Source organism: Syngnathus acus, chromosome 2 (assembly GCF_901709675.1).
Source record: "Syngnathus acus chromosome 2, fSynAcu1.2, whole genome shotgun sequence".
In the NCBI taxonomy this organism is placed as follows: domain Eukaryota; kingdom Metazoa; phylum Chordata; class Actinopteri; order Syngnathiformes; family Syngnathidae; genus Syngnathus; species Syngnathus acus.
Genome location: NC_051088.1, coordinates 153,683 through 180,485, shown reverse-complemented (window position 1 = coordinate 180,485; position 26,803 = coordinate 153,683). Strand labels below are relative to the sequence as shown.

Sequence of the window (26,803 nt, the reverse complement as noted above, 5' to 3'; positions counted from 1 at the left end):
TACTTCACTCGCCACAGCTAAATGGTGTTGCAGAAAGAAAAAACAGAACATTGGTTGAAGCAGCTAGAAGCATGCTATCACATGCGAGGTTGCCAAAAATGTACTGGGCAGAAGCTGTAGCCACAGCAGCTTACATTCAGAACAGGCTGCCCACATCTGTCCTGAAGAATGAAACACCATACAAAAAATGGTACAGGAAAAAACCTGACATGAGTCACATGAGGGTGTCTAGCTGTATTGCTTATGCACACATCGAGGAGCGAGGAGCGCCGCGCAGCCCGCGCAGCCACCCTTGTCCGCCCGTTCAGCTTCCATTGACCGCCCCGCCCACCGAGCCGAGGGAATTGGGGTGAGCCCGCCTTCCCGCGGAGGAACACCGCCGACGGCTCACGCAAGGGCGGTGCCTGTACTGTGGGGAGGGTGGCCATCGGGCAGTCGGATGTCCGTTAAAAGTCCAGAGCTCGCGCGGCGTCAGGGGGATCCGCGTGAACCCGACTAACATCTGCTCACCCAGTTCCCGTTCGAGTTCCAGCTCCTTCACGCTACAAGCACGCATCCAGTTTGCAGCGGGCGACCACAACGTGGCAGCCTTGGTGGATTCTGGAGCGGAAGGTAATATCAGTTTGGAAAGTCAGTGGGAGATCAAGTACCTGCCCCTGAGCCCGTCAATCCCCGCTCATGCCATTGACGGTCGGCTGATTGGCGAGGTGACTTCCATCACGGAGCCAGTCAGGTTACTTCTCTCGGGCAATCACCATGAGATGATTCCGTTTTTTCTCCTGACTCTCCCAGAGCAGCGGCTCATCTTGGGGCTTCCCTGGCGGCAGCTGCACAACCCGTTGCTGGACTGGGGGGTGGGGGGCGTTCGGCAGTGGAGCGAGCGATGCCACTGTTCGTCTGCGCCTTCCTAGCTCCATCCCACGTTCCACGTCTCTCGGGTGAGACCCGTGTTTGAGAGCCCCTTGGCGGCGGCGTCTGCTCCTCTGCCGCCCCGGCTCGTCGAGGGAGAGCCGGTTTACACCGTCCGCTCCTTGCTCCGGTCGCGGCGGCGCGGCCACAGGCTCCAGTACCTCGTCGATTGGGAGGGGTACGATGAGTCGCACCGCTCCTGGGTGCCGAGTCGCTGGATCCTCGACCCCTCACTCGTCGCGGAGTTCCACCGCCTCCATCCGGGCCAGCCGGGCCCCTGGCGAGGGCGTCCGTGTCGGAGGGAGATGGTCTGTGGGGAAGGTCCGTCGCTGCACCGCGCCCCGGCCTCACCGCCTCCTGCGCCCGCGTCAGCTGCTTCGGCGTCGGCTGCCGATTTGGATGCTTTGACGGAGTATTGATTCCACCCCACCTGCCCGTTCGGTGTTGGGGTGGGCTGTTCCTGGGGTCGTCGGTGTTAGAGTGGTGCTCACTCTAACTTATTTTGCAAGAACCACACGGGAGACAGTTTGCCCTTTTAGACACCTGCAGGTGGAGAGTCCATTCGTCGCTGTGCGTACAGCGATGATCGAATGAGGTCTGACTCTGGCCTCTCGCAAGAGCCTTTTTATTAAGAGAAACAGGGTGGGGGTGAGAGTGGACTGGATAGAGAAAGCCCTTGACTTCTAGTCAAAACATAGCAAGGGGTGTTTTACGACGTTGTGTAGGATGGGACAGGCTAGGTTATTTATTACAGGTTACATTCCAACATAATCATACGATCAAGGTAGTTTGGAAAACCCTGACAGTCGGGAGCCGTCCCTTGTGGGGGGTGGGGGGTTCTGTCACGCGCCGGTGTCATCCAGCCATGCCCCCTTATCACCAGGATTGCTGTCGCTTGTTACGGGCTCATTGGGAGCGCTATATTAGCGCGGCCAGCGCGACAATGCTTGTCAGCTTGTCTCGTGATGTCTCCGTGCACACCGGTCCTTGTAAGCTTGACTCCCCGTTTCTTTATGATTCGGTGCTGTTCCTTTCTGTCCAGTGCTACCTTGTCAGTCCGCAGTTGCTCTCCTTGGAGATCACCCGTCCGCCACGTACAGTCCTCGCCAGTGCGAAGTCCAGCCGCCAGCTCCTTCCCCTGGCTTACCATCCGGCTATCCACACCCGACGAGCGCAGCCTCGCCCGTTCGACGCTTCAGCCCTCCAACGTTCCCCTCTCCCTCCACAATAAAGACTGCTTCACTTTGCATTTGGCTGTACTGTCCGATCTGTCACACTTCTTGCTTTTTTTATGTGCACAAATCTTTACTAATAATTATTTTTTCTTTCTTTTTTCAGATATAACTTTCCATTTTAACATGATTTTACGATAGGCCAACAAATTGAGTTCCATTTAATGAATCTGTTTGAATAAATCAGGCATCTGTTTTAGGTCTTATTTATTTATTCATTTATTTGTAAATGCTTTGTACTGATCAGGTGTAAAAAAAGGTTCAGAACCACTTCTTTAATTTGAAAACATTGCTGAAGTTATATGTACATGATTGATTGACAGTTTTCGTAGACATACAGTACACAATTGTATTACATTTGCCACATACATACGTATGTTCATGATTGATTGACACCTGTCATTGACATGTTCTTTATTTCTTCACACTTGTTATAGACATGTTTATGTTTGATTGACACATTAACTATGACGCTTGGGTGTGCTGTATCGTCCTGATCTCACTGCTATCGTTTAACAGAACAGGCGAGAGCTAGTTTTTTGAATGGCAGTTTTCACCTGAATGAGCAGCAGGGGGCAGCAGAAGGTGAAATTGTGCGTGAGTCTGCACACGCTTGTGCTGTTGGTCCCACAGACTTCTTGCAATACGTTCATTAACTCTGCTGCATTCATCCTAGACGCAGCAGCCCTGCCACTGGCTGTAGGACCCCCCCTCCACCACCATCAGCATAATCACCATGTTCCATCCGTCTTCTTGACTTGTTGAGGTCCAACATTGAACACGTGAGGATCTGAAAACAAGAAAGATCATTTGTGAAGTTAACTTTGAAACTTTGTGGTGAATCCTGAACTCTCTGCTTGGACTCTTCAGATCTTCTACCATGGCATCATCTTTCACTTTGGTCCATGTTCTGTTTCTGTGGCAGATTCTTGCAGCCACCACAACTCTCAATGAGTCCACTGTCCTAGAGGTACTGGACGTAGATCTGGAGCAGCACCGGCGCTTGGCTCGCGAGGCTGATGAGGAGGTTCAGCAATCCACCTTCAGACTGTCTTATGAAAAAGACTTAGTGACATCGACCCAAGTCACCCAACTCATGAACATAACAGACACAGTGGATGCCACTCAAAACCACCCCCCTGGACTCTTTAATCCTTTCTACTCACTGAGGCACAGCTCCTACATCACCTATTCCATTGTGCTGGAGGCTGGCTTGCTGCAAGTGGTCGGTGTGGTGGGCCACATGGCAGTCATGTGCATTGTGTTTAATAACTTCGACATGAGGTCAGCCTGGAACTATCTGCTGGCCAGCACTGCATTTTGGGACTTCCTGTTGCTGCTGATGTGCCTGCCTGTGGAACTCGTCAACTGGCTGTCATACCGCCGCATCCTGCCCAACATTACCTGCCGATTAGTGCCTTACATGGAGGTAGGTGGGGCTTTGAAAGGTTTGGCCAACTCTGAAAATAAATCATCATGACAACACGCGGACGTGCTACCCAGTGCGCCACCGAGCCGCCCTACCTACCACTACATATCCATTATTTAAATCATAAATAGAGGGCGGCTCGGTGGTGCACTGGGTAGCACGTCCGCCTCACAGTTAGGAGGGTGCGGGTTCGATTCCACCTCCGGCCCTCCCTGTGTGGAGTTTGCATGTTCTCCCCGGGCCCGCGTGGGTTTTCTCCGGGCACTCCGGTTTCCTCCCACATCCCAAAAACATGCTTGGTAGGCCGATTGAAGACTCCAAATTGTCCCTAGGTGCGAGTGCAAATGGTTGTTTGTCTCTGTGTGCCCTGCGATTGGCTGGCAACCGGTTCAGGGTGTCCCCCGCCTACTGCCCGATGACGGCTGGGATAGGCTCCGGCACTCCCGCGACCCCCGTGGGGACTAAGCGGTTCAGAAAATGGATGGATGGATAAATAGAGGCCTGTCACAAAAAATATTTTTTCCAGACAATTATTTTCCCAAAAACTATCACTCTAAATGATATAGGCCACAAGCTATATTTTGTAACATGATATTTTGTTCCAATATCTGGGTAAGACAATCTCTTTAAATATTTATATAGAGAGTTTTACAGTTAATATATAGTTTCCACACATTTTGTTATGAGTAATTCAACCACATAGTAAAACTATTTCGTTTTAACTCTGAATAATTTATGCTGATGTGACCTATTTCTTCATGTTTTGACCAAACAGCGCATATTTTTTACAGTTTCAGTGTAAACAAAGATGGTGTTGCCCGCCATATCGATGTTTTTCGTCACTCAATTACAATCACAATTGAGTGTGCTGCATGTACATTTTGGACCACTGCAGCGAGAACACATGTTGCACCTAAAGTAACGTAGGACACACCCACAAAGATCGCTACAGAGTGGATAGTGCTGAACGATAGATAGGGTAATGTCCTGCTGCCGGCATCTGTGAGCTGCAAACCTTGTTACAAGTTCATCACAGACCAGCGTCAATTGTTTTATGCCAAAAAAGACTGCTTAAAAAGGAAGATCTACCACCTTTAAGTGGTGATTACATTTGTATTTGTGACTGAATTGTGTTGATTAACCAAATACGAGATTGAGATGTCACGTCCTGAATCAAATTTAGTTGAAAATCATTTGTGTGTGCGTGTTTGTGTGTGTGTGTGTGACTGTGCGTGCGTGCGTGCGTGCGTGTGCGGGTGCGTGTGCGGGTGCGTGTGTGTCAGTCTTTTTCTATCTGTGACTATGAAAATAAATGGCACATGCACTTTACAGACTTTCTTATAGAAAAAGAAAAATCAATGGCCAAACTGGGGACCAGACTGAGACAAAATAAACTTGGTCTTGGAAGACTGTTGATATTTGAACACCAGCAAGTAAGCAGGAGTGACAGGCTACCACGCTGTGTGTGTGTGTGTGTGTGTGTGTGTGTGTGTGTGTGTGTGTGTGTGTGTGTGTGCGTGCGCACGTGTGTGTATCTGCGCTTGCTTGTGTGCTGGCTCCCACAGGTACACGTTGACAGAGAAGAGGGAAAAATCAGGAGTGAATATTGATGATGTAGTATGTAGTAAACAAAACTGCATTCAAATGACCATTAATGGATTCTGACAAAAACTATTTTGTCCTACTTTTCTTATCGACTAATAAGTTGATATAGTAATTGTCGTGACAGGCCTACACATATATACATACTCTCTTTGAATGTGGGGAGCCTAAGCTTGCCCAACAGCATGTTGCACTCTCATAATTGAATGAATCAATTTTATTTCCAGCTTAAAAACAGGAAAAGATATCAGGAAAATGTAAAAGGAAAAAAAGAAAACAGGACAATAACAAAATGTCCCAAGTAAGTCGTAAATAACTTAAACAACAACAATTAGGACAGCTCGAAAAGGAGTAGGAAGAAGTTAAAGACTTCCAACTTTTCGAACGTCCCGGTTCTCGAACAAATCGGAAATCGAATGAAAAATTCGAGATTTTTTTGCTTCGGTTGTCGAAGGAGGTCGAACCTCGCGAGATGAACCGATAGGACCCGAGTTGCGCGGTCGGCAGCGCGCTACGGTTGCGCATTCGGCTGTGCGCTGCAGTTACACGTTCGGCGGTGCGCTGCAGTTGCGCGATGGGACAAAATTAAGCTCCCTCGCACTGAGGTCCACTTAAATTTTGGAAAGTATATCAGGACTTTAAAAATATTTTCTAAATTTCAGCGACGGCTAGTCATCATCATGCGACCAGCGCGGTGCAGTTGCGCGATCGGCGGCGCGCTACGGTTGCGCGTTCGGCGGTGCGCTGCAGTTGCGCGATCGGAAAAAAATACTTAAAAAAGGCGGGGTTTTTGTCTTGGAACGGATTACATTTTCTTCCATTATTTGTAATGGGAAAAATAGATTCGGAATTCGAACCGCCTTCTGGAACGGATTGTGGTCGAAAACCGAGGTTTGACTGTATATATTATTATATTGTATATACATTTCCAATATTCAATTTGCCATACATCAGCTGTATTCAGTAATACCATATTTATAACACTACATATCCATAGTCAATAATCAATATACTACCATATTTATAACACTACATATCCATATTCAATAATCAATATACTACCATATTTATAACACTACATATCCATATTCAATAATCAATATACTACCATATTTATAACACTACATATCCATATACAATAATCAATATACTAACATATTTATACAACAATCAACATACTAGCATATTTATATCATACCACACATTTCGCCATATCAATACCACATTTATATAATACTAGATTTGACTAGTATCATATTTATATTTACAGATATATATACCATAAATATATACAGTACACATTACCATACTTATGCAATAATATATAATAATCATGTACCATACATATTTCTATACCTATGTACTAATATACCATAATTATATACCACACACATTATTATACTTATGTAATATGCAAAAAATCAGAACAATAGCAACATATGTACTAATATGCAATAATCAAAATAATCAATAATAATCAATGATATAATCATCAATACATTATAATCAATACCATATTTATATAATAACACAGATAGGACTGTTTTACAATACCCATCCTACCCCTGTTCCCTGTATTTGGCCCAGATCGATAGTTTGTATTTATTTTTAAATTGGTTGATGGTTGGGCATTGTTTCATTTCCGTGCTAAGGCTGTTCCATAGCTTCACTCCGTAGATTGTTATGCAATGTTTTTTGATTGTGGTCCGGCAATTTTGTACTCTGAAGTTTAATGGCTCTCTCGATTCGTAACCTCCTCTTCTATCATGAAACCTTGAAACCATGAAATATGTAGTTGTTTTGGCAATGAATTATTTCTGGCTTTATACATGAATTGTGCTGTCATTAAATCTATGGTATCTTGCAATTTGATTACTTTTGACTTTATGAATAATGGATTGGTATGTTCAATGTTTTTTGATGACTTTATTGATGAATCTTATGGCTCTTTTTTGAAGGATGAATAATGGCTCTAATGAACATTTGAATGTGTTGCCCCAGACCTCTATGCAATAAATTAAGTACGGTGAAACCAGGGAATAGAACAGAATACGGAGTGATTTGCTGTTTAAATAGTGTCGTATTTTAGCTATGACTTGTCAAGTAACATGGTGGATGGGAAATGCAGATGGTGCAAAAAGTGAGTATAGCTGAAATTCCAAATTTTAGCAGCAGATGGTGCAAAATGTGAATAGAGAGTTATTGGGTAAATTGGCATTGCTGAAATTCCAAATTTTTCCAAGAGATGGTGCCAAACCTTTACATGAGACCAGAAGGGGCAGTCGAGCAAAACAAGCTGAACTAGCAAAAATATGGATAAACAGAATAGCAAGGGGTCGGTTTTGGGTCACACATGGAAGCACAAATGTTTGGATTTTTTATTTTATTTCTTTGCTTGGCTACATATATTCAGTAACAGCTTAAAGCAATATTATCACATTATTGGACCAAGGTGCCCACTACCATTAGAATATGGTGGTGTGTTAAGAAATATTCAAAAGGTTGATTCAAATGTTTTGACATATGTTAATCAGTAAGAAATATTCAAAAGGTTGATTCAAATGTTTTGACATATGTTAATCAGTAAGAAATATTCAAAAAGGTTGATTCAAATATTTTGACATGTTAATCAGTAAGAAATATTCAAAAGGTTGAATTCTAGAAATAAAAGCGAACTAATCACTCGACTTTATTTCCACCAAAAATAGCATACAACTGGTAGCTACCTTTTCCTGCTTTACTGATTTATGTTTTATAATCAAAAGGACTCCGTGACTGAATGATTTTATTTGCACGGGTATCAGTGAGTGAAATTGTTCAAGTTGTTGGAAGAATTAAGATTTGTAATTCTATATCATACTTTTTCAATAAATGTGGCTTGCATAATCATTTAATTCGTTGTGCGCTGATTTGTATGGTATATGCAATCGATGGTTTATTTTTGATCTAACAATTTGATTTGGTTACAGGTAATTATTATGGTATAAAATTGGACCGTGATAAATAAAATTAACGAGGGTGTTTAAAGTAGACTAGTCGGATTATTGTTGGATTCAAATCCATTTAATTGTTCGTTGGTCGCGGGCCCGTCCTGTATTTGTCGGGCCGCGTCTTAGTCTAACTCGGACAATTGACGCATTAAATTGCCTTCAAAAATTATTTGAAGGATAATTATAATTCGTTTAAACATTTGATTCGTTTTAAAAGAAATATCATTCGTTTAAACAATTGAGTTGGTTGAAGCATTTCAATTGTTAGGAGTTTATATATAGTTTTAGAATGAATGATTAATGTATCAAATTTCTTCTCAAATACTATTATTGTCATACTTCCATTAATTCGATTTTTCATCGAATAAAGACAAGTAGGCTCGCTACTTCGGCAACAAAGTAGAGCAGACCCATATAAATAGTTACTTCGGCACAACTAGGGCGAGTGCGCTCTAGTAAATCAACGAATCCTTGAGGCCTTAACAAAGACATTTAAAAATATCTGTAACATAACAAAAGCCTCAAACAGCGGAAGGGAGCCATCATTATGGCGCGGTTATTCTGACGACGTGCCTCAAATTTGAGTTACTCAGCACGAGCGTCGTTTGACTTGAGAGGGATTGGCGTCATAAAGAGATGATATTGATTCTTTTAGAATTAATTTAACTCGGGTGGTCAGAGACGGACAAGTCCCTTCACCCCGGCTTATCGAACCCTTTGATGGGAAGCCGGTCACTTTAATAAAAAGTGCAGGTTTGACAGACTGAAATGCTTTTAGACATTTTAGTACAGATATATTTAATGTGAGGTCTCCAGCAGATTTTGTCGTTTATTATCACACCAAGAAATTTGATTTCATGTATTCTTTCAATGCGAACACCCTCTATCTGTACTGCTGCTTTGCTGTCAATCTTTCTATTACTGAATACAATGAATTTTGTTTTGCTTAAGTTTAATGGTATCTTATTTGTATTGAACCAAGATTTTATTTTGATGAATTCTAATGTGATATTGTTCAAAAGCTTATTTCGATTAGTTTCATATTGTCTTCTGAATGCTATTATTAGATTCTTATTTTCAGACAAATGCTAGAAATGTTTCGTTGTTACTTGCTGCTGATAGTTTCGCCTGCGCACTCCAGTCTTCCTCAGAGCCGTCATCCGGCGAGTTGATGCGCAGTCGAAACTGTCGGCAGCAGGCAACAATGAAAAATTTCTAGCATTTGTCTGAAAATAAGAATCTAATAATATTGTTCAAAAGTTGCTGCAAATTCTCACCTGTACCAAGGATGCTTGTGTCATCAGCAAACAGAATGAATTTGAGTAATTGAGAAGTTTTACATACAGGACTGTCTCAGAAAATTGGAATATTGTGATAAACTTCTTTATTTTCTGTAATGCAATTAAAAAAACAAAAATGTCATACATTCTGGATTCATTGCTAATCAACTGAAATATTGCAAGCCTTTTATTATTCTAATATTGCTGATTATGGCATACAGCTTAAGAAAACTCAAATATCCTATCTCAAAATATTAGAATATCATGAAAAAGTAAACTAGTAGGGTATTCAACTAATCACTTGAATCGTCTAATTAACTCGAAACACCTGCAAGGGTTTCCTGAGCCTTGAAAAACACTCAGCTTGGTTCAGTAAACTAAATCACAAGTATGGGGAAGACTGCTGATCTGACTGCTGTCCAGAGGACCATCATTGACACCCTCCATCAGGAGGGTAAGACACAAAAAGACATTTCTCAAAGAGCAAGCTGTTCACAGAGTGCAGTTTCAAAGCACATCCACAAAAAGTCTGTTGGAAGGGGGAAATGTGGCAGGAAACGCTGCACAACCAAGAGAGATGACCGCAGCTTTAACCGCATTGTGAAGAAGAGTCGCTTCCAGAATTTGGGGGAGCTTCAAAGAGAGTGGACTGAAGCTGGAGTCCAGGTATCAAAAGCCATTGTTCACAGACGTGTCCGGGAAATGGCCTACAATAGCCGTATTCTCATGGTCAAGCCACTTCTGAAGCGTCTGACTTGGGCTATGGAAAAGAAGCACTGGACAGTTGCAGAGTGGTCCAAAGTCCTCTTTTCAGACGAAAGCAAGTTTTGTATTTCATTTGGAAGTCAAGGCGCCAGAGTCTGGAGAAAGGCTGGAGAGGAGCAAAATCCAAGTTGCTTGAAATCCAGTGTGAAGTTCCCACAGTCAGCGATGGTTTGGGGAACCATGTCAGCTGCTGGTGTCGGTCCACTGTGTTTCATCAAGTCCAGAGTAAATGCACATTTTAGAGCACTTACATGCTTCCGTCTGCTGAAAAGCTCTATGGAGATGATGATTTCATTTTCCAACATGATCTGGCACCTGCCCACAGTGTCAAAACCACCAGTAAATGGTGTACTGACCATGGCATTACTGTCCTCGATTGGCCTGCCAATTCCCCTGACCTGAACTCCACAGATAATTTATGGGATATTGTAGAGAAGAAGCTGAAAGACACCAGACCCAATAATGCAAATGAGCTAAAGGCCGCTATTGAAGCATCCTGGGCATCCACAACACCTCAGCAATGCCACAGGCTGATTGCCTCCATGCCACGCCGCATTGATGCAGTAATCCGTGCAAAAAGATTCCCAACCAAGTACTCAGTGCATTAATGGACATTTTCAAATGTTTGATTTTGTTTTGCCGTTATAAATCTTTTTTTTTACTCGGTCTGAGGAAATATTCTAATATTTTGAGATAGGATATTTGAGTTTTCTTAAGCTGTATGCCATAATCAGCAATATTAAAATAATAAAAGGCTTGCAATATTTCAGTTGATTAGTAATGAATCCAGAATGTGTGACATTTCTGTTTTTTTAATTGCATTACAGAAAATAAAGTACTTTATCACAATATTCAAATTTTCTGAGACAGTCCTGTATGTCATTTATGTACATCAGTGGTCCCCAACCTTTTTTGCGCCGCGGACCGGTTACGCGTCAGAAATATTTTTGCGGACCGGCCTTTATATAAATAAATAATACATTTATATAATTAAATAATACATTTATAATGAATATATAAATACGATGAAATAAAATGATACGACTGGCATAAAAACAAATATAAACCACATAAAAATAAAACTCACCATTACGTTGTTTATTGGGAGCACCGAGCTTGTTTCTCAGAAACGAGCCGGTCCCATCTAGGCGTAATCGGAAACAACGCGTCAGAAATATTTTTGCGGACCGGCCTTTATATAAATAAATAATACATTTATATAAATAAATAATACATTTATAATAAATATATAAATATGGTGAAATAAAATGATACGACTGGCATAAAAACAAACATGTCACGTGACCGGGACGAGCGTCTTGACCAGAATGAATTGATCGTTAATAAAAAATACATATATGTTTTTTTTTTTTCTCCTGTGCGGCTAGGCGGCCCGGTACCAAGTAACCCACGGACCGTTACCGGTTGGGGACCCCTGATGTACATGATAAACAATTTTGGTCCCAACACTGACCCCTGTGGCACACCACAAACAATGTTCAACCAGCTTGACTGTACATCTTCTAATTTTACAAATTGCTTCCTGTCTTTTAAATAACTTATTGTCCAATGTAGTGCTATACTCCTGATCTTATATTGTTCTAGTTTATGTATTAATATATCATGGTTTATTGTATCAAATGCTTTATTTAAATCGATAAACAACCCCACTGCATATTTCTTTTTATCCATAGAGTTAGTTAGTATTTCTTCCATTAATTAAATTAGTGCATGTGATGTAGATCGGTTGCCTCAGAATCCATATTGATTGTCTGTAAGTAAACCATGTTCTTCTATAAAATTATCCAGCCTGCTGATGAAAACTTCTTTGAGAATTGTGGGAGAATAGAGATGGGCCTGTAATTAGTGAAGAGGTGTTGTCTCCAGTTTTGAACAGTGGAATGACCTTTGCTATTTTCATATTGTTGGGAAATTGATCAGTTTGCAGTGACAAGCTGTTAATTGTTTGCAGATACAGTCAAACCTCGGAACGTCCCGGTTCTCGAACAAATCGGAATTCGAACGAAAAATTCGAGATTTTTTTGCTTCGGTTGTCGAACAAAAATTCGGAGGTCGAACCTCGCGAGATGAGCCGAGAGGACCCGAGAAAGCCCGACCGCGCGGCCTGGATGCCGACTGACTCCGTTCGTTGTGATTGTATTTTCGTTACTTTGAGGATTGTATTAACCCCTAATCATGCCTCCAAAGAAAGCAAATGGGAGCAGTACAGTCATTCTAAAACACAAAGACGCTCTTAAAGCAATGCGACAGTGAGCGCCTGGTGCGCTGCAGTTGCGCGATTGGACCAAATTAAGCTTAAGTTCCACTTAAGTTTTGGAAAGTACATCAGGACTTTAAAAATATTTTCTAAATTTCAGCGATGGCTCTGTCACAATAATGCGACCAGCGCGGTGCAGTTGCGCGGTCGGCGGCGCGCTACGGTTGCGTGTTCAGCGGTGCGCTGCAGTTGCGCGATCGGAAAAAATGGGCAAATGAAACAATGCTTAAAAAAGGCGTTTATTTTAAGTCTTGGAACGGATTCATTTTTTTTCCGTTATTTGTAATGGGAAAAATAGATTCGAAATTCGAACGATTCACTTCTCGAACCGCCTTCTGGAACGGATTGTGGTCGAAAATCTAGGTTTGACTGTACCGTGAATGACTGTTTTTACTGTTTTCATGTCAGTATCTTTGAAATCAGTGGATGTCTTGTTTTAGCAGGAATGTACTATATCATTTCTTTTTCTATTACAGGCTTCAGAAACAGAATTTGTATTTCTATCTATTAATTTGTCATTATCTATTCTTGATTGTCTAATTTCCTCAGCTAGTTTTGGTCCAATATTTACAAAAAAGTTATTAAATTTATTAGCTACTTCATTCTTATCATTTATAGTTTTGGCATTATCTATAAAATACTGTGGGTAATTACCGTATTTTTCAGACTAAAAGTCGCTCCGGAATATACGTCGCATCAGCCATAAAATGAACGGCTTTTGTTCGTCTAATGCAGTGGTTCCCAAACTTTTGCAGGCTGGCGCCCCCTTTGGCTCCCCAGTGAATTCCTAGCGCCCCCCCCCCCCCCAGGCATATTTTCGCGGACCGGCATTTATATAAATAAATAATACATTTATATAAATAAATAAATAATACATTTATAATATCATTACCATTACGTTGAATTAGTGGGAGCACTGAGTTTGTTTCTCAGAAACGAGCCGGTCCCATCTAGACGTAATCGGAGACAATGACACCCGAAGTGATTTAAGGTTTGTCTTTTATTGCAGGATGCTTGGTCTCCATGTGTTGAAGCAGTTTTGAATGCTTCACTGCCTGGTTAGTTAGCCTGTCGCCACATATTAGCTTTGCGGGCTCGACTGGGGAAACATGTCACGTGACCGGGACGAGTGTCTTGACCTGAATTAATTGATCGTCGATAAAAAAAAAAATTCTGTGCGGCTTGGCGGCCCGGTACCAAGTGACCCACGGACCGGTACCGGTCCGCGGCCCGGTGGTTGGGGACCACTGCCCTAACCAGCTCAACACAACACAACACGGCGCGTTCTGGCGAGTCCCCAATTTCATGTTGACTTGAACTCAAGATGATGTTGACCGCCAGAATGCGGTTTTTATTATAAGATAAAATTCTGAACATTACAAGCTTGAAATTACAAACCTGAGCTTTTGCTTTTGTAGTCTATGCTGTCGGATCTGACTGGGCCAGAGCGGCGTGTTGTGTACAAATCGACTGCCGCCCCCCTACCGCCCCCCTACCGCCCCTTTCTTCCTCACCGCCCCCCCCAGATCTTTCCACCGCCCCCAGGGGGGCGGTACCGCCCACTTTGGGAACCACTGGTCTAATGAGTGTTTGTCCGGCAGTTTTGTGTGTTCGTCTCGTCGTACTGAGTCGTGCTACAAGTACGGCAGGCAGGTTCTGCTCGACAGCACTTGCCCGCTGAAGGCCACTCCCCCTTCCCACGAGCTGCCCCTGTGCCTCTCCGCCGACAGCGTGAGGAGGGCGCTTGCCGCTATCAACATCCGTAAGCCGGCGGGCCCGGACAACATCCCGGGTCGGGCGCTGAAGGACTGCGCTGGTGAGCTGACGGGTGTCTTCACGGACATCTTTAACACTTCCCTGCAGCAGGCCATCGTCCCGTCGTGTTTCAAAGCTGCCACCATCGTACCTGTGCCGAAGAAACCTGCTCCGTCCTGCTTCAATGACTACCGCCCCGTGGCACTTACGCCCATCATCATGAAGTGCTTTGAGCGGCTTGTCATGGAGCACATCCGATCCGTTCTCCCCCCCACCATTGACCCCTTCCAGTTTGCGTACCGAGCCAAACGGTCCTCTGAGGATGCCATCTGCTCTGCCCTCCACTCGGCCCTCACCCACCAGGAGGGGAGGGACTCGTATGTGAGGTTGCTGTTTGTGGACTTCAGTTCTGCCTTCAACACCATTGTGCCACAACGTCTCATCAGCAAACTTGACAAGCTGGGCCTCAGTACCTGCCTCTGCAACTGGCTACTAGACTTCCTCTGTCAGAGGCCACAGGTGGTGCGTGTTGGCGACAAACTCTCCGCCAGCATCACGCTGAGCACAGGGGCCCCCCAAGGCTGCGTGCTCAGTCCGCTGCTCTTCACCCTCCTGACGCATGACTGCACTGCCACCTACAGCGACAACCGCATAGTGAAGTTTGCTGACGACACGACTCTGGTGGGTCTCATCACCAAGGGAGACGAGACTCAATACAGGCTGGAGGTTGACCTTCTGACCACGTGGTGCAGGGACAACAACCTCCTGCTGAACGTCGACAAGACCAAGGAGATTGTTGTTGACTTCCGGAAGGGTCACGCCCAACACCTGCCGCTGACCATCGACGGTGCTGTGGTGGAGAGAGTGAGCAGCGCCAGGTTCCTGGGGGTGCACATCAGTGAGGATCTCTCCTGGTCCACCAACACCGCATCACTGGCAAAGAAGGCCCAGCGCCGCCTGTACTTCCTTCGGAAACTCAGGCGAGCGGGCGCTCCTCCGGCCGTCATGACTACATTTTACCGCGGCACCATTGAGAGCGTCCTCTCCAGCTGTATTGCTGTTTGGGGTGGCAGCTGCACTGACTACGACTTGAAGGCCCTGCAGCGCATCGTGAAAACGGCTGGTAAGACTATTGGTGCTTCTCTCCCCTCCTTGAAGGACATTTACACCTCCCATCTCACCCGCAAGGCGACCAAGATTGTGAGTGATGTGAGTCACCCCGCTCACTCTTTGTTTATCTTCTGCCCTCTGGGAGGCGGTACAGGAGCCTGCGCTCCCGCACCACCAGACTCTCCAACAGCTTCATACTCCAGGCTGTTAGGATCCTGAACTCGTTCCCCCTTTCTGCGTAGCGTCCTGTTCTTTGCGCTATGCTTACTGTCTGCTGTATGCACACTGGCTCAGTTTTGCTCCGCTTATTTATTGGGTTATTGGTTTATTATTTATTCATCGCTCATTTTATTTATTTGTTATTTTATTTATTATTTATTGTTTGTGCCTTCTTGTTTTTATTTTGTGTCGTCTGCTTGTTTGTCTCGTCACCGTGGGATAGAGGAAACGGAATTTCGGTTTCTTTGTGTGTCTTGGCATATGAAGGAATTGACAATAAAGCTGACTTTGACTTTGACTTGACTTTGAAAATGCACAATGAAGTGAAAAAAACCCCATATAAGTCGCACCAGAGTATAAGACGCATTTTGGGGGAAATTTATTCGACAAAATCCAACACCAAGAACAGACATGAACGAGCAATAACAGTCTAAACAATACGGTATGCTAACGTGACATAAACACAAACGAAGAGCTGAGAACGGGCCTGACGTAACATTAACAGTACAAATAACTATAACATAAATAACACCTTTATCAAACCATCTGTGTCACTCCAAATCATTAAATCCATCGATCGTCCTTTATGTAAACAATGCCGCGTGTGCGCCACGCCACTGACGTCGGACTCGTCGTCAGTTGCAGTTCGAATTATTCCACAGGCCCATATAACGATATATAAATTATATATCAAATAACTATTATATAAACAACATTATCAAACCATCTGTGTCACTCCAAATCATTAAATCCATCGATCGTCCTTTATGTAATCAATGCCGCGTGTGCGCCACGCCGCTGACGTCGGACTCGTCGTCAGTTGCAGTTCAAATTATTCCACAGGCCCATATAACGATATATAAAGTATATATCAAATTCCTATTATATAAACAATATTATCAAACCATCTGTGTCACTCCAAATCATTAAATCCATCGATCAAAATCTTCGTCCTTTATGTAAACAACGCATGTGCGCTGCGCCGCTGACGTCGGACTCGTCAGTTGCAGTTCAAATTATTCCACAGGCCCATATAATTATAAACAACAATTTTATCAAACAATCTGTCACTCCAAGTCATTAAATCCTGTGATCGAATCCTTTGTCCTTTATGTAAACAACGCCGCGTGTGCGCCGCGCCGCCAGTTGCAGTTCAAATTACAGTCATCCCTTGCTACATCGCGGTTCGTTTATCGCGTTTTCACTACATCGCGGATTTTTTTTCCCAAATTAAATAAAAATAAGATTCAAAATAAAACTTTTAAATTGAGGAATTATGGCACGAATGTTGCCCACTTGTCAGCAGAAGGCAGGGAGTGCCCACACAATTGCAGCGCATACACTTGTACCTTTTTATAAAAAAAATTGTTATAATAATAAGAAGTCTAAATACACATTTAAGAGTGTTATACCTTGTTAGGGTGGCGCTCACTCTAACTTATTTTGCAAGAACCACACGGGAGACAAGTAAGTCCTTTTAGACACCTGCAGGTGGAGAGTCCATTCGTCGCTGTGCTTACAGCGATGATCGAATGAGGTCTGACTCTGGCCTCATGCAGGAGCATTTTTATTGAGAGAAACAGAGTGGGGTTGAGAGTGGGGGTGTGGGTGGACAGGATGGGGTTGAAGCCCCTGGCCTGCTGATCAAAGCATAGCAGGGGGTCTTTTACGACGTTGTGTAAACAAAGCAACTTTGATTGCTTCCTCTGCAGCTAGTCAATCAGTTCAAAAGATCTTAGCACTTTGGTCTACTACTTTTGTTAAGACAGGACAAGCTCGGTAAATTATTACAGGTTACATTCCAACATAATCATACGATGAAGATAATCTGTAAACCCTAACATATCCCTCCTGTTTTATCATATGATTATGTCAACCCTGATCAATCAAACATATAAGTAAGAAAATACAATGACAGCAATAATAATTTTTTTTTTTTCCAGTCCAAATTTTGTGAGTGATTGAAAAACCTGCGGCTAGATATTATTTTGCAGGAAAAGTCTCACACGGTCCCTCTGCCTTAGGCGACCAGAATGTTATCAACAACAACAGTTCAAGATAAAAATTGCTCGTGATTGTTCAGCCGTTGGGGGCTTGGCACGCCCACTGGTGGAGGGTGAGCACAATTCCCATCCCCTTCGCAGCTCTGCTCCGTCCGGGGAGAACTTGGAAATACCTGCCGCGTAGCCGTTGTCTTCAGTGGCTCAGGCTGGACTACCTGGCCACCAAGGGGGAAGAGGATTATTCTGCCTCTGTTTGAACTGGGGGCGGGGACGCTGTCGATGGCGGATCTGGTTCCTTGCAGGAACCCTTCACTGGGGCGCACTGGGACAGATGATCTCCATCAATTCTGAGTCCTTACTTCACGTGCTCCTTTTTTTAATGTGTTGGCTGCCCTGGTTACAGAGGCGTTGCTACACTAAAGGGAGGGGAGATTGTGTCTGTAGCAACGCTGATTAGCTAAGGAATGTAGTGTGGTGTGAATTAGCACTTCAACCAGCTCAGTGGCCTAGTGGTAGAGTGTCCGCCCTGAGACTGGAAGGTTGTGGGTTCAAACCCCGGCCGGGTCATACCAAAGACTATAAAAATGGGACCCATTGCCTCCCTGCTTGGCACTCAGCATTAAGGGTTGGAATTGGGGGGTTAGATCACCAACTGATTCCCGAGCGCGGCACCGCTGCTGCTCACTGCTCCCCTCTCCCCCAGGGGATGGATTAAAATCACACGGGGATGGGTTAAATGCAGAGGACAAATTTCACCACACCCAGGTGTGTGTGTGACGATCATTGGGACTTTAATCTTTAATCTTTAATTGTCGGCCCGTGACCCCCGCAGAATTTGTCCTCTTTCCTCAACCAGCTGTTCTTCTCCCATGGTTGGCTGACTCATCCTCGAGTGTGATCAGATAACTTGAATTGCCGCTTTCCTGTGGAACAATGTGTCATGTCTCGTCCCCAGTTCTGTGTCTGTGTGCTTGCCCCTCCCTTCCTGTGTGCCCTTGTTTAGTGTAATCACACGCACCTGCCTCTCGTTACCTGTGTCTTATGTAAGTTCTGTTTGCGTGTCACTCTATGTCGGAGCATTACCTGAGATGTGTGGACAATGCATGTCTCACTGTCACGCGGTTTGTTTGGTTCCTGTCTTTTGTTTCACGTTTTGGCGATCAGTCCTTTTGGTTTTGCTGTTTAGTCACATCGGTTTGCCGTGTTTGTCTTTTGAGTTTCCTGCAATAAACCCTGGTCCAAGCTGCATTTGGTCGTCCTCGCTCCATTCCTCCACTCCGTTCGTGACACAATGCAACTAAACCTTGGCTAATTTTATCTACTTGGTAAATTAACACACAATAATAATAAGTAACTTGTCCTAAACACTAAAACAAATATTAAGTAAATGTAACGTAACTGGTATGCAGTTCCTTAAACAAACATTGAGTAAATATAGGATAACTTGTACGCAACTACTTCAAACTGTATATAACACTTAACAAAGAAAAACAGTTCTGATCAACAACAATCTATGAACCAAACCTACAGTTAACTAAAAGGAATGAAGTTTCTTTGAACCAAGTAAGAACATTTCGCCTATGCAAATAAACTGCTCATTGTTAGTGAAGGCCTCTTACAGGAACAAAAACACACAGATAACATAAGGACAGGAAGGATACATATGGCTGACAGGGATCAAAAGACATCCCTGTCACTAAAGAGGAAGAACCTAGATAAAAGGAAAGTCATAAACTCGTAGAGACAAGGCCTCCAGGTCTGGCAGGCCAAGGCTTCACTTAAATTATTTTTAATTGTTTATCACATATTTGCTCAATTTTTACATTACCAAAAACAACCACTTCTCTCGATTTTCAGTTATCGGATCACAAGTATGAGCACAAATAAGTTTACACCAAAAAGGATAAATGTTTCGACATTATCATTCGGAAACACACAGATCTGGGAAAAAGTCTGTAAACTCAAGTGCAAAAATTGCATCATCATCATCGTTATCATCAACATGCTGGCGTTCAGACATTAGGCATACCCGGGGTTATCTTGTCTTCCATGGGCGATATTGCTGTAGTGATGAGACGATTAAACAGAGCACGCAGACATGCAATACAACAACCTCCACACAAAGTGAGTATAGCAGTAATTGAGGACACAAGGGCTTTATACTTCCCAAAAGCAGTCATCCACTTGTAGTGCTCTTTGATCCTCATGTTGAGGGATTGCCGGCTTGCAATCGCCTTCGTCAGGCTCCCATCAGGGGCGGTGTCGTTCTGGATGAAGGTGCAGCATTGTTCTCTGAACATTGCGCAGACCCTTCCTTTCTCAGACAACAACATAACAAGAGCATTGCGGTTCTGGATTGACATTAGGGAAGGCGTGGCTAGCTGGTCGTGCACTGCCTCAAGTCCCGCTTGTGTCCGTTTGCCCAACTTCTGCATGTTGCAATGGATGTAATTTATCCTGTCAACGTTCTTGTTCATCGTACACCAGCAGCAAATGGAGGACTCCCATCCCGCTGCAATTTGGTTAATTAATTCTTATTAATCAGGAACTCCTCTGGGGACCCTAATTGCATCAATTTCAGTCAGATCATCGTCGCCTCTCAAATTTAAAGACATTTTGGTTTTTTCCAGCTTTTTCCCAGATCTTGGCATGTCGATACATATACAATTTTGGTTGACTACATTCTCTAACAGCAATGGTTTCTTTTCTTTTCTCTTTTTTTTTTCCAACGGATATTATATAGAACACTCTGTCGCACATTTCACAATCAGTAGACGTGACAGATTTCACACAATCTTTTGTCAATGGTAACGGTACAACATAAAGAATCGGTCGTAGACCCATACATCTGACATTCATTATTTTTTCTGTCTTTGCAGCTTGTTTTGCCATTAGCAATCAATTGTAGTAAGTAACTCTTGTAGTCACCTGAAACAAACTATCCACATTCATTTTAGAGATATTAATTCCATTCTTTAACATCTACAGCGGTTGTTGACAAAGTATTATTTCTTTACATAACGTTTTTGCCACTGTTAAGGCATTCAGTGTTTATTTTGAAGCCAATTCAATCCATTTTGAGAATGCATCTATTATGACCAGGCATTATAACCCTGTGGATTGAGTTTAGCACATGTTAAACAAGCTCTACAAAATCTTCTTTTTTTTTTATAAATGTTTTGAATATGAATCAAATTCCTCTGTTGTATAAAGCTGACTGAACTGCCCTTTCATCCCCCCTGTTGAGCCATGTGTCAACACCATGTGACAACACCATGGCTCAATATCGCTGCCCATTTGTATCGGTTCATTTGTATGGGCAGGTAATATTGCTGCCCATTTGTATCGGAATTTTTCCTTTCACAAGGTGACAAACCAATCCACTAATCGAGAAAAAGAAATCAACAAAATAACTGCCAGTAAATTAATATAGTTAATTGTTGTTGTTTCTTAACTTTAACTAACTCAATCGCTCTCTTATTCTCAAATTTTAAATTTAGCTTTGAAATGTTGTTATTTCATAATTTTTCTTCATCCAATTCCAAAAAGCAAGTTCTTTCCATCTCTCAAATTTTGTTTCATCAAGGCTAGGCATTAATGCAGTGTGGACCAGTTTCTGCCCATAAACAAATTACTTGCTTTTTTTCACTTCCTATTTTTACAAAATCGTTTTTGTTTTGGGGTGCAAATCAGATAGACTACAGTCTAAGAAATTCTTTTGTGCACCTGTATTAGCCAATTTCATCCTTTTAACACATAACACTTACAGCACACAGACAACACGAAAACAGCAGAGACACAGCTCACAAACAATACCAACAAACAACGCTGCGCAAACGTCATCCTCTATTTTGACGTTTTGGTTATACGTTTTTTTCTCATCAGTTCCTTTTATCCTTCATGCAAATATTGTCACATCTTCCTGAAGCATCACCCTGCTTCAAATATTCAAACATTCTCTGAGAAACTCACACTTTCCCTGCTTCGCCCGCAGCCATAGCACCCCCCGTGCGAGGGGGGGGGCGCGGCATCAGTGTTGATTGGTCACAGGCTGGCCATTTCCTGCAACAATCATGATGCCGGCCCACCGCCCACACGAGCATAGCACAGGCCCACGCGCACAGCCCCGCCCCGCGACTACGTGCGAGCGCAGGCACGCTTATCAGTCTCACCCTCTCAAAGGGCAGGCCAACTTTGCTGTTGCCCCCTTCATCATGTTCACATTCGACATCTTTCACTGTTTTCTACACAACATTTGCTGTCTCTTATTCTCATCCTATCAAACCACCGTTCTAGTCACTTTCTGCCACACACGTCTTATTTTCTCTACTGCCACACACTGCTCATCTTAGTTTCTCCAACCAACTTAAACACACCATCATCCACTTCTCAATTTCCCTATTATTCCTCAACAGCCTCCTGAACATTCTCCATTACTGATTTCTTCCATAGAACACACATCTCACTCATACACATATACACAACATTCATGAGGATCCTCTGCGCGCACACGCACACACACACCAGCACAAAAGGATGACGCACAACATATAAGAACACATAGAACGCACTAAGAACACCTTTTTGCTCGTCTTACTTGTCAGATTTATTCTCTATTTTACTTTTAGAAGCTATTTGTAATTATTTTCCATTTATTTTGCAAATTTTAACTTTAGTGTGCACACAATTTGAGCTCAGGTCATTTGTCATTGGGCATACAAACAGCATCGTCATACTTCTTGTATGGACAGGAGCTCTAATAATCCAAAAAAATTTCTAATAATCTGACAATGACATGTTTTGCTGTCATATGGGCATCTTATTCTTTCTTTCTCTGTATTAGCATGAGCGGTCAAAGGGGAGGAAGCTTGTCATGCTGAAAATTTGACTTTGATTGGCATTGTTTTTTTCTAAAACACTCTTTTGACCAGTGTCCACGTTTCCCACAGTTCCAACAGTTGTCAGAATCTGATGGGGGTTTTGAATTATAGGGCGGCCTGCGACCTCGTTGGCCTCCAACTCTTCCTCTGCCCCTTTGAGAACTTTGGAAGAAGATCGTTGTATCTTCATCTAGATCATTACCATCATCATCTAGATGAAATACATCAAAACCTTTGCCTTTTTGGATCGCTTTTTCAGCATGTCTGGCCCACTGCATAGCTGTTGTAACAGTAGCAGTATCCACTTCTACCAAGTGTTTCCTCACCCAGTTGCCTAAGTCGGGGGGGAAACCAGTGAGGAGCGCATTTTTAAGATGTTGCTGACAAGCACTCTCAGCTGCATCATCGAATGGGATGCCACTGTGCACCCAGAATTCTTTTTCAAATCTATTTTTTGTCTTTTGAATTTGTTCCCTTCTCTCTTGTGAAGCTTTCAACCACATTCTAGCACAATTCAACTCTCTCTCTTTTCTTTTCTTTTTCAGTCCCTTTGTCGTCCTATCTACACTCTCCTCCAAAACATCAACCACTATCTTCCACACTTCAACTTTCAACTTCCCTTCTACTCCATACTTTTTCTTCCACTTCGGCATGTATTGCATACAATTAAGAAATTTACTCGCCATGAACTTCTCATCTTCTTCAAGAGCTAGAGGTTTACCGTTCTTGTTTCCCATCTTAATTTGGTATTTTTTAGGTTTATACAATTTTTTTTCAAAACATTTTTCTTTCTTTGAGGATCCTCAATGCAGGTTTAAATTGACCTTTCAACAAATTACTAGCCTGTGTTATTGCCGTGGATCAATGCTAGAACTGCTATTTAGTCAATTTACCCTACCAGTCACACTCAACCACAAAAACTCCAGCGCTTTTTATTTCTAGGCCTATCCAGGATGGGTGTAAAACCCTCCCAAACAGCTTGGAAAAACGGACAAAAAAAAAGAATCTACGCCAGGGGTGTCAAGATCCTTTCCTCGGGGGCCGAATCCCTACATGTTTTCCAAGTTTCCCTCGTTAAACACACCTGATTCAATTAATCAGGCTCCTGCTGAAAGTGAGGACGAACTGGTCATTTGAATCAGGTGTGTTTAACTTTGGCCGGAAAAACGTACAAAGAAAAATCTACACTCTTCTTTGATTCACAAAAAAGAAGCTCCGTGTTTCTTAGCACGTTCCTTCCATTGGGACTCTAACCCAAGCCCGATCCCTCAGCTTGGAAAAACAGACAAAGAAGAATCTACGCACTTCTTCGATGAACGAAAAAGAAGCTCTCCTTTTCTTAGCCTGTTTCTTCCCCTGGGACTTGTACCCAAGCTATATCCCGTGCACCTTTAATTATTTTATTTTATTTTTTTACTCGTAACTTTAGGGCTTTAACTTACCTGTCCCCTGGTTCGTTGCACTGCCGGATCCCGTCAATCCACCTCTGTCAGACGAAGGCAGACCTAAGATGCTGGCCCAGCGAAGAAATTCTCTTCCCAGGACTTTCTTTTCCAGGTCCCCCTAAAGGACGCTGGCTTGTCGACAATGCAGCACGTTCTGCTCCGTCAGCCAGATGGCGGGTATGAGGATCCCGGGTTTCGGCACCAAAATGTTAGGGTGGGGCTCACGCTAACTTATTTTGCAAGAACCACACGGGAGACAAGTAAGTCCTTTTAAACACCTGCAGGTGGAGAGTCCATTCGTCGCTGTGCTTACAGCGATGATCGAATGAGGTCTGACTCTGGCCTCATGCAGGAGCGTTTTTATTGAGAGAAACAGAGTGGGGTTGAGAGTGGGGGTGTGGGTGGACAGGATGGGGTTGAAGCCCCTGGCCTGCTGATCAAAGCATAGCAGGGGGTCTTTTACGACGTTGTGTAAACAAAGCAACTTTGATTGCTTCCTCTGCAGCTAGTCAATCAGTTCAAAAGATCTTAGCACTTTGGTCTACTACTTTTGTTAAAACAGGACAAGCTAGGTAAATTATTACAGGTTACATTCCAACATAATCATACGATGAAGATAATCTGTAAACCCTAACATACCTTGTTATAGAAAAATCTTTATAATAATAAAAAAGTTCTAAAAACATATTTACAGTATGTACACTTGTGCCTTGTTATTAATTTTTTTATAATAATAAAAGCTGTTCTAAAAAGATATTTACAGTATTTGTTAAGAATTCTCCATGTTATTTATATTATTCAGCCGTGCTTTGATTTGAGGTAGGGTGCTTTATTTTGAAGGCCGTTTTCAGATGATACCATTTCAAAATCATTAAATCTCCTTACTCTAGAAGTCAATGAATGGAACTCATTGTCAGTGAGGCTCCAATTATTCCACAGCCATAGTGCGCCCTCATGCGGTTTAAAGTGAAATAACATGAGAAGTGATCAACTATACTAGTAAGTAATGTGTTAATGATCAAGTAAAAATTTGTGAATAATTTCACATATAAGTCACTCTTGAGTATAAGTCGCCCCCCCACCCAAACTATGAAAAAAACGCGATTTATAGTCTGAAAAATACGGTAATATGTCTAGATTTATTTCTAATTACGCTATTTAGAATATTCCATATACCTTTTATATTGTGCTTGTTATCTTCTAGTAAGTTATTATAATAACTATAAACGTGGGTCCCCCTTCCCATGGGCTCACCACCTGTGGGAGGGGCCAAAGGGGTCGGGTGCATTGCAAACTGGGCGGCGGCCAAAGGCAGGGACCTTGGCGGTCTGATCCCCGGCTGCAGAAGCTGGCTCTTGGGACATGGAATGTCACCTCTCTGGCTGGAAAGGAGCCCGAGCTGGTGTGCGAGGCAGAAAAGTTCCGACTAGATATAGTCGGACTTGCCTCCACGCACAGTTTGGGTTCCGGTACAAGCCCTCTCGAGAGGGGCTGGACTCTCTTCCACTCTGGAGTTGCCCACGGTGAGAGGCGTCGAGCAGGTGTGGGTATACTTATTGCCCCCCGGCTGGGCGCCTGCACATTGGGGTTCACCCCGGTGAACGAGAGGGTAGCCTCCCTCCGCCTTCGGGTGGGGGGACGGGTCCTGACTGTTGTTTGTGTCTATGCACCAAACGGCAGCTCAGAGTACCCACCCTTTTTGGAGTCCCTGGAGGAAGTGCTGGAGGGCGCTCCTTCTGGGGACTCCATCGTTCTACTGGGTGACTTCAATGCTCACGTGGGCAATGACAGTGAGACCTGGAAGGGCGTGATTGGGAGGAACGGCCCCCCCGATCTGAACCCGAGCGGTGTTCTATTATTGGACTTCTGTGCTCGACACGGATTTTCTATAATGAACACCATGTTCAAACATAAGGGTGTCCATGTGTGCACTTGGCACCAGGACACCCTAGGCCGCAGTTCGATGATCGACTTTGTAGTCGTGTCATCGGATTTGCGGCCGCATGTTTTGGACACTCGGGCGAAGAGAGGGGCGGAGCTGTCAACTGATCACCACCTGGTGGTGGGTTGGCTCCGATGGTGGGGGAAGATGCCGGTCCGACCTGGCAGACCCAAACGTTCTGTGAGGGTCTGCTGGGAACGTCTGGCGGAATCCCCTGTCAGGAAGAGCTTCAACTTCCACCTCCGGCAGAGCTTTTCCCACATCCCGGGGGAGGCGGGGGACATTGAGTCCGAGTGGACCTTGTTCCGCGCCTCCATTGTTGAGGCGGCCGACCGGAGCTGTGGCCGTAAGGTCATTGGTGCCTGTCGTGGCGGCAATCCCCGAACCCGCTGGTGGACACCGGCGGTAAGGGATGCCGTCAAGCTGAAGAAGGAGTCCTATCGGGCCGTTTTGGCCTGCGGGACTCCGGAGGCAGCTGACAGGTACCGGATGGCCAAGCGGAACGCGGCTTCGGCGGTTGCTGAGGCAAAAACCCGGGCGTGGGAGGAGTTTGGCGAGGCCATGGAGAATGACTTCCGGACGGCTTCGAGGAAATTCTGGTCCACCATCCGGCGTCTCAGGAGGGGGAAGCAGTGCAACGTCAACACTGTTTACAGTGGAGATGGCGTGCTGCTGACCTCGACTCGGGACGTCGTGTGTCGGTGGGGAGAATACTTCGAAGACCTCCTCAATTCCACCGACACGCCTTCCATTGTGGAAGCAGGGCCTGGGGACTCTGAGGCGGACTCTCCAATCTCTGGGGTTGAAGTCACTGAGGTAGTTAAAAAACTCCTCGGTGGCAAGGCCCCGGGGGTGGATGAGATCCGCCCGGATTTCTTAAGGGCTCTGGATGTTGTGGGGCTGTCATGGCTGACACGTCTCTACAGCATCGCGTGGACATCGGGGACAGTGCCTCTGGATTGGC

General features: G+C 44.0%; 1 protein-coding gene across 1 annotated transcript in view; it reads left to right on the top strand.

Moving 5' to 3' along the window:
• The first annotated feature begins 209 nt into the window (after positions 1 to 209).
• The window catches only part of LOC119116549 (G-protein coupled receptor 37-like 1), a 38,365-nt gene continuing 11,771 nt past the window's right edge, over positions 210 to 26,803 (top strand). Inside the window, exons 1-5 of the mRNA XM_037242007.1 lie at positions 210 to 349; positions 476 to 690; positions 793 to 854; positions 912 to 1,112; positions 3,067 to 3,570. Coding sequence (XP_037097902.1) covers positions 210 to 349; positions 476 to 690; positions 793 to 854; positions 912 to 1,112; positions 3,067 to 3,570 — 1,122 coding nt within the window. The remainder of the gene's footprint in view (positions 350 to 475; positions 691 to 792; positions 855 to 911; positions 1,113 to 3,066; positions 3,571 to 26,803) is intronic.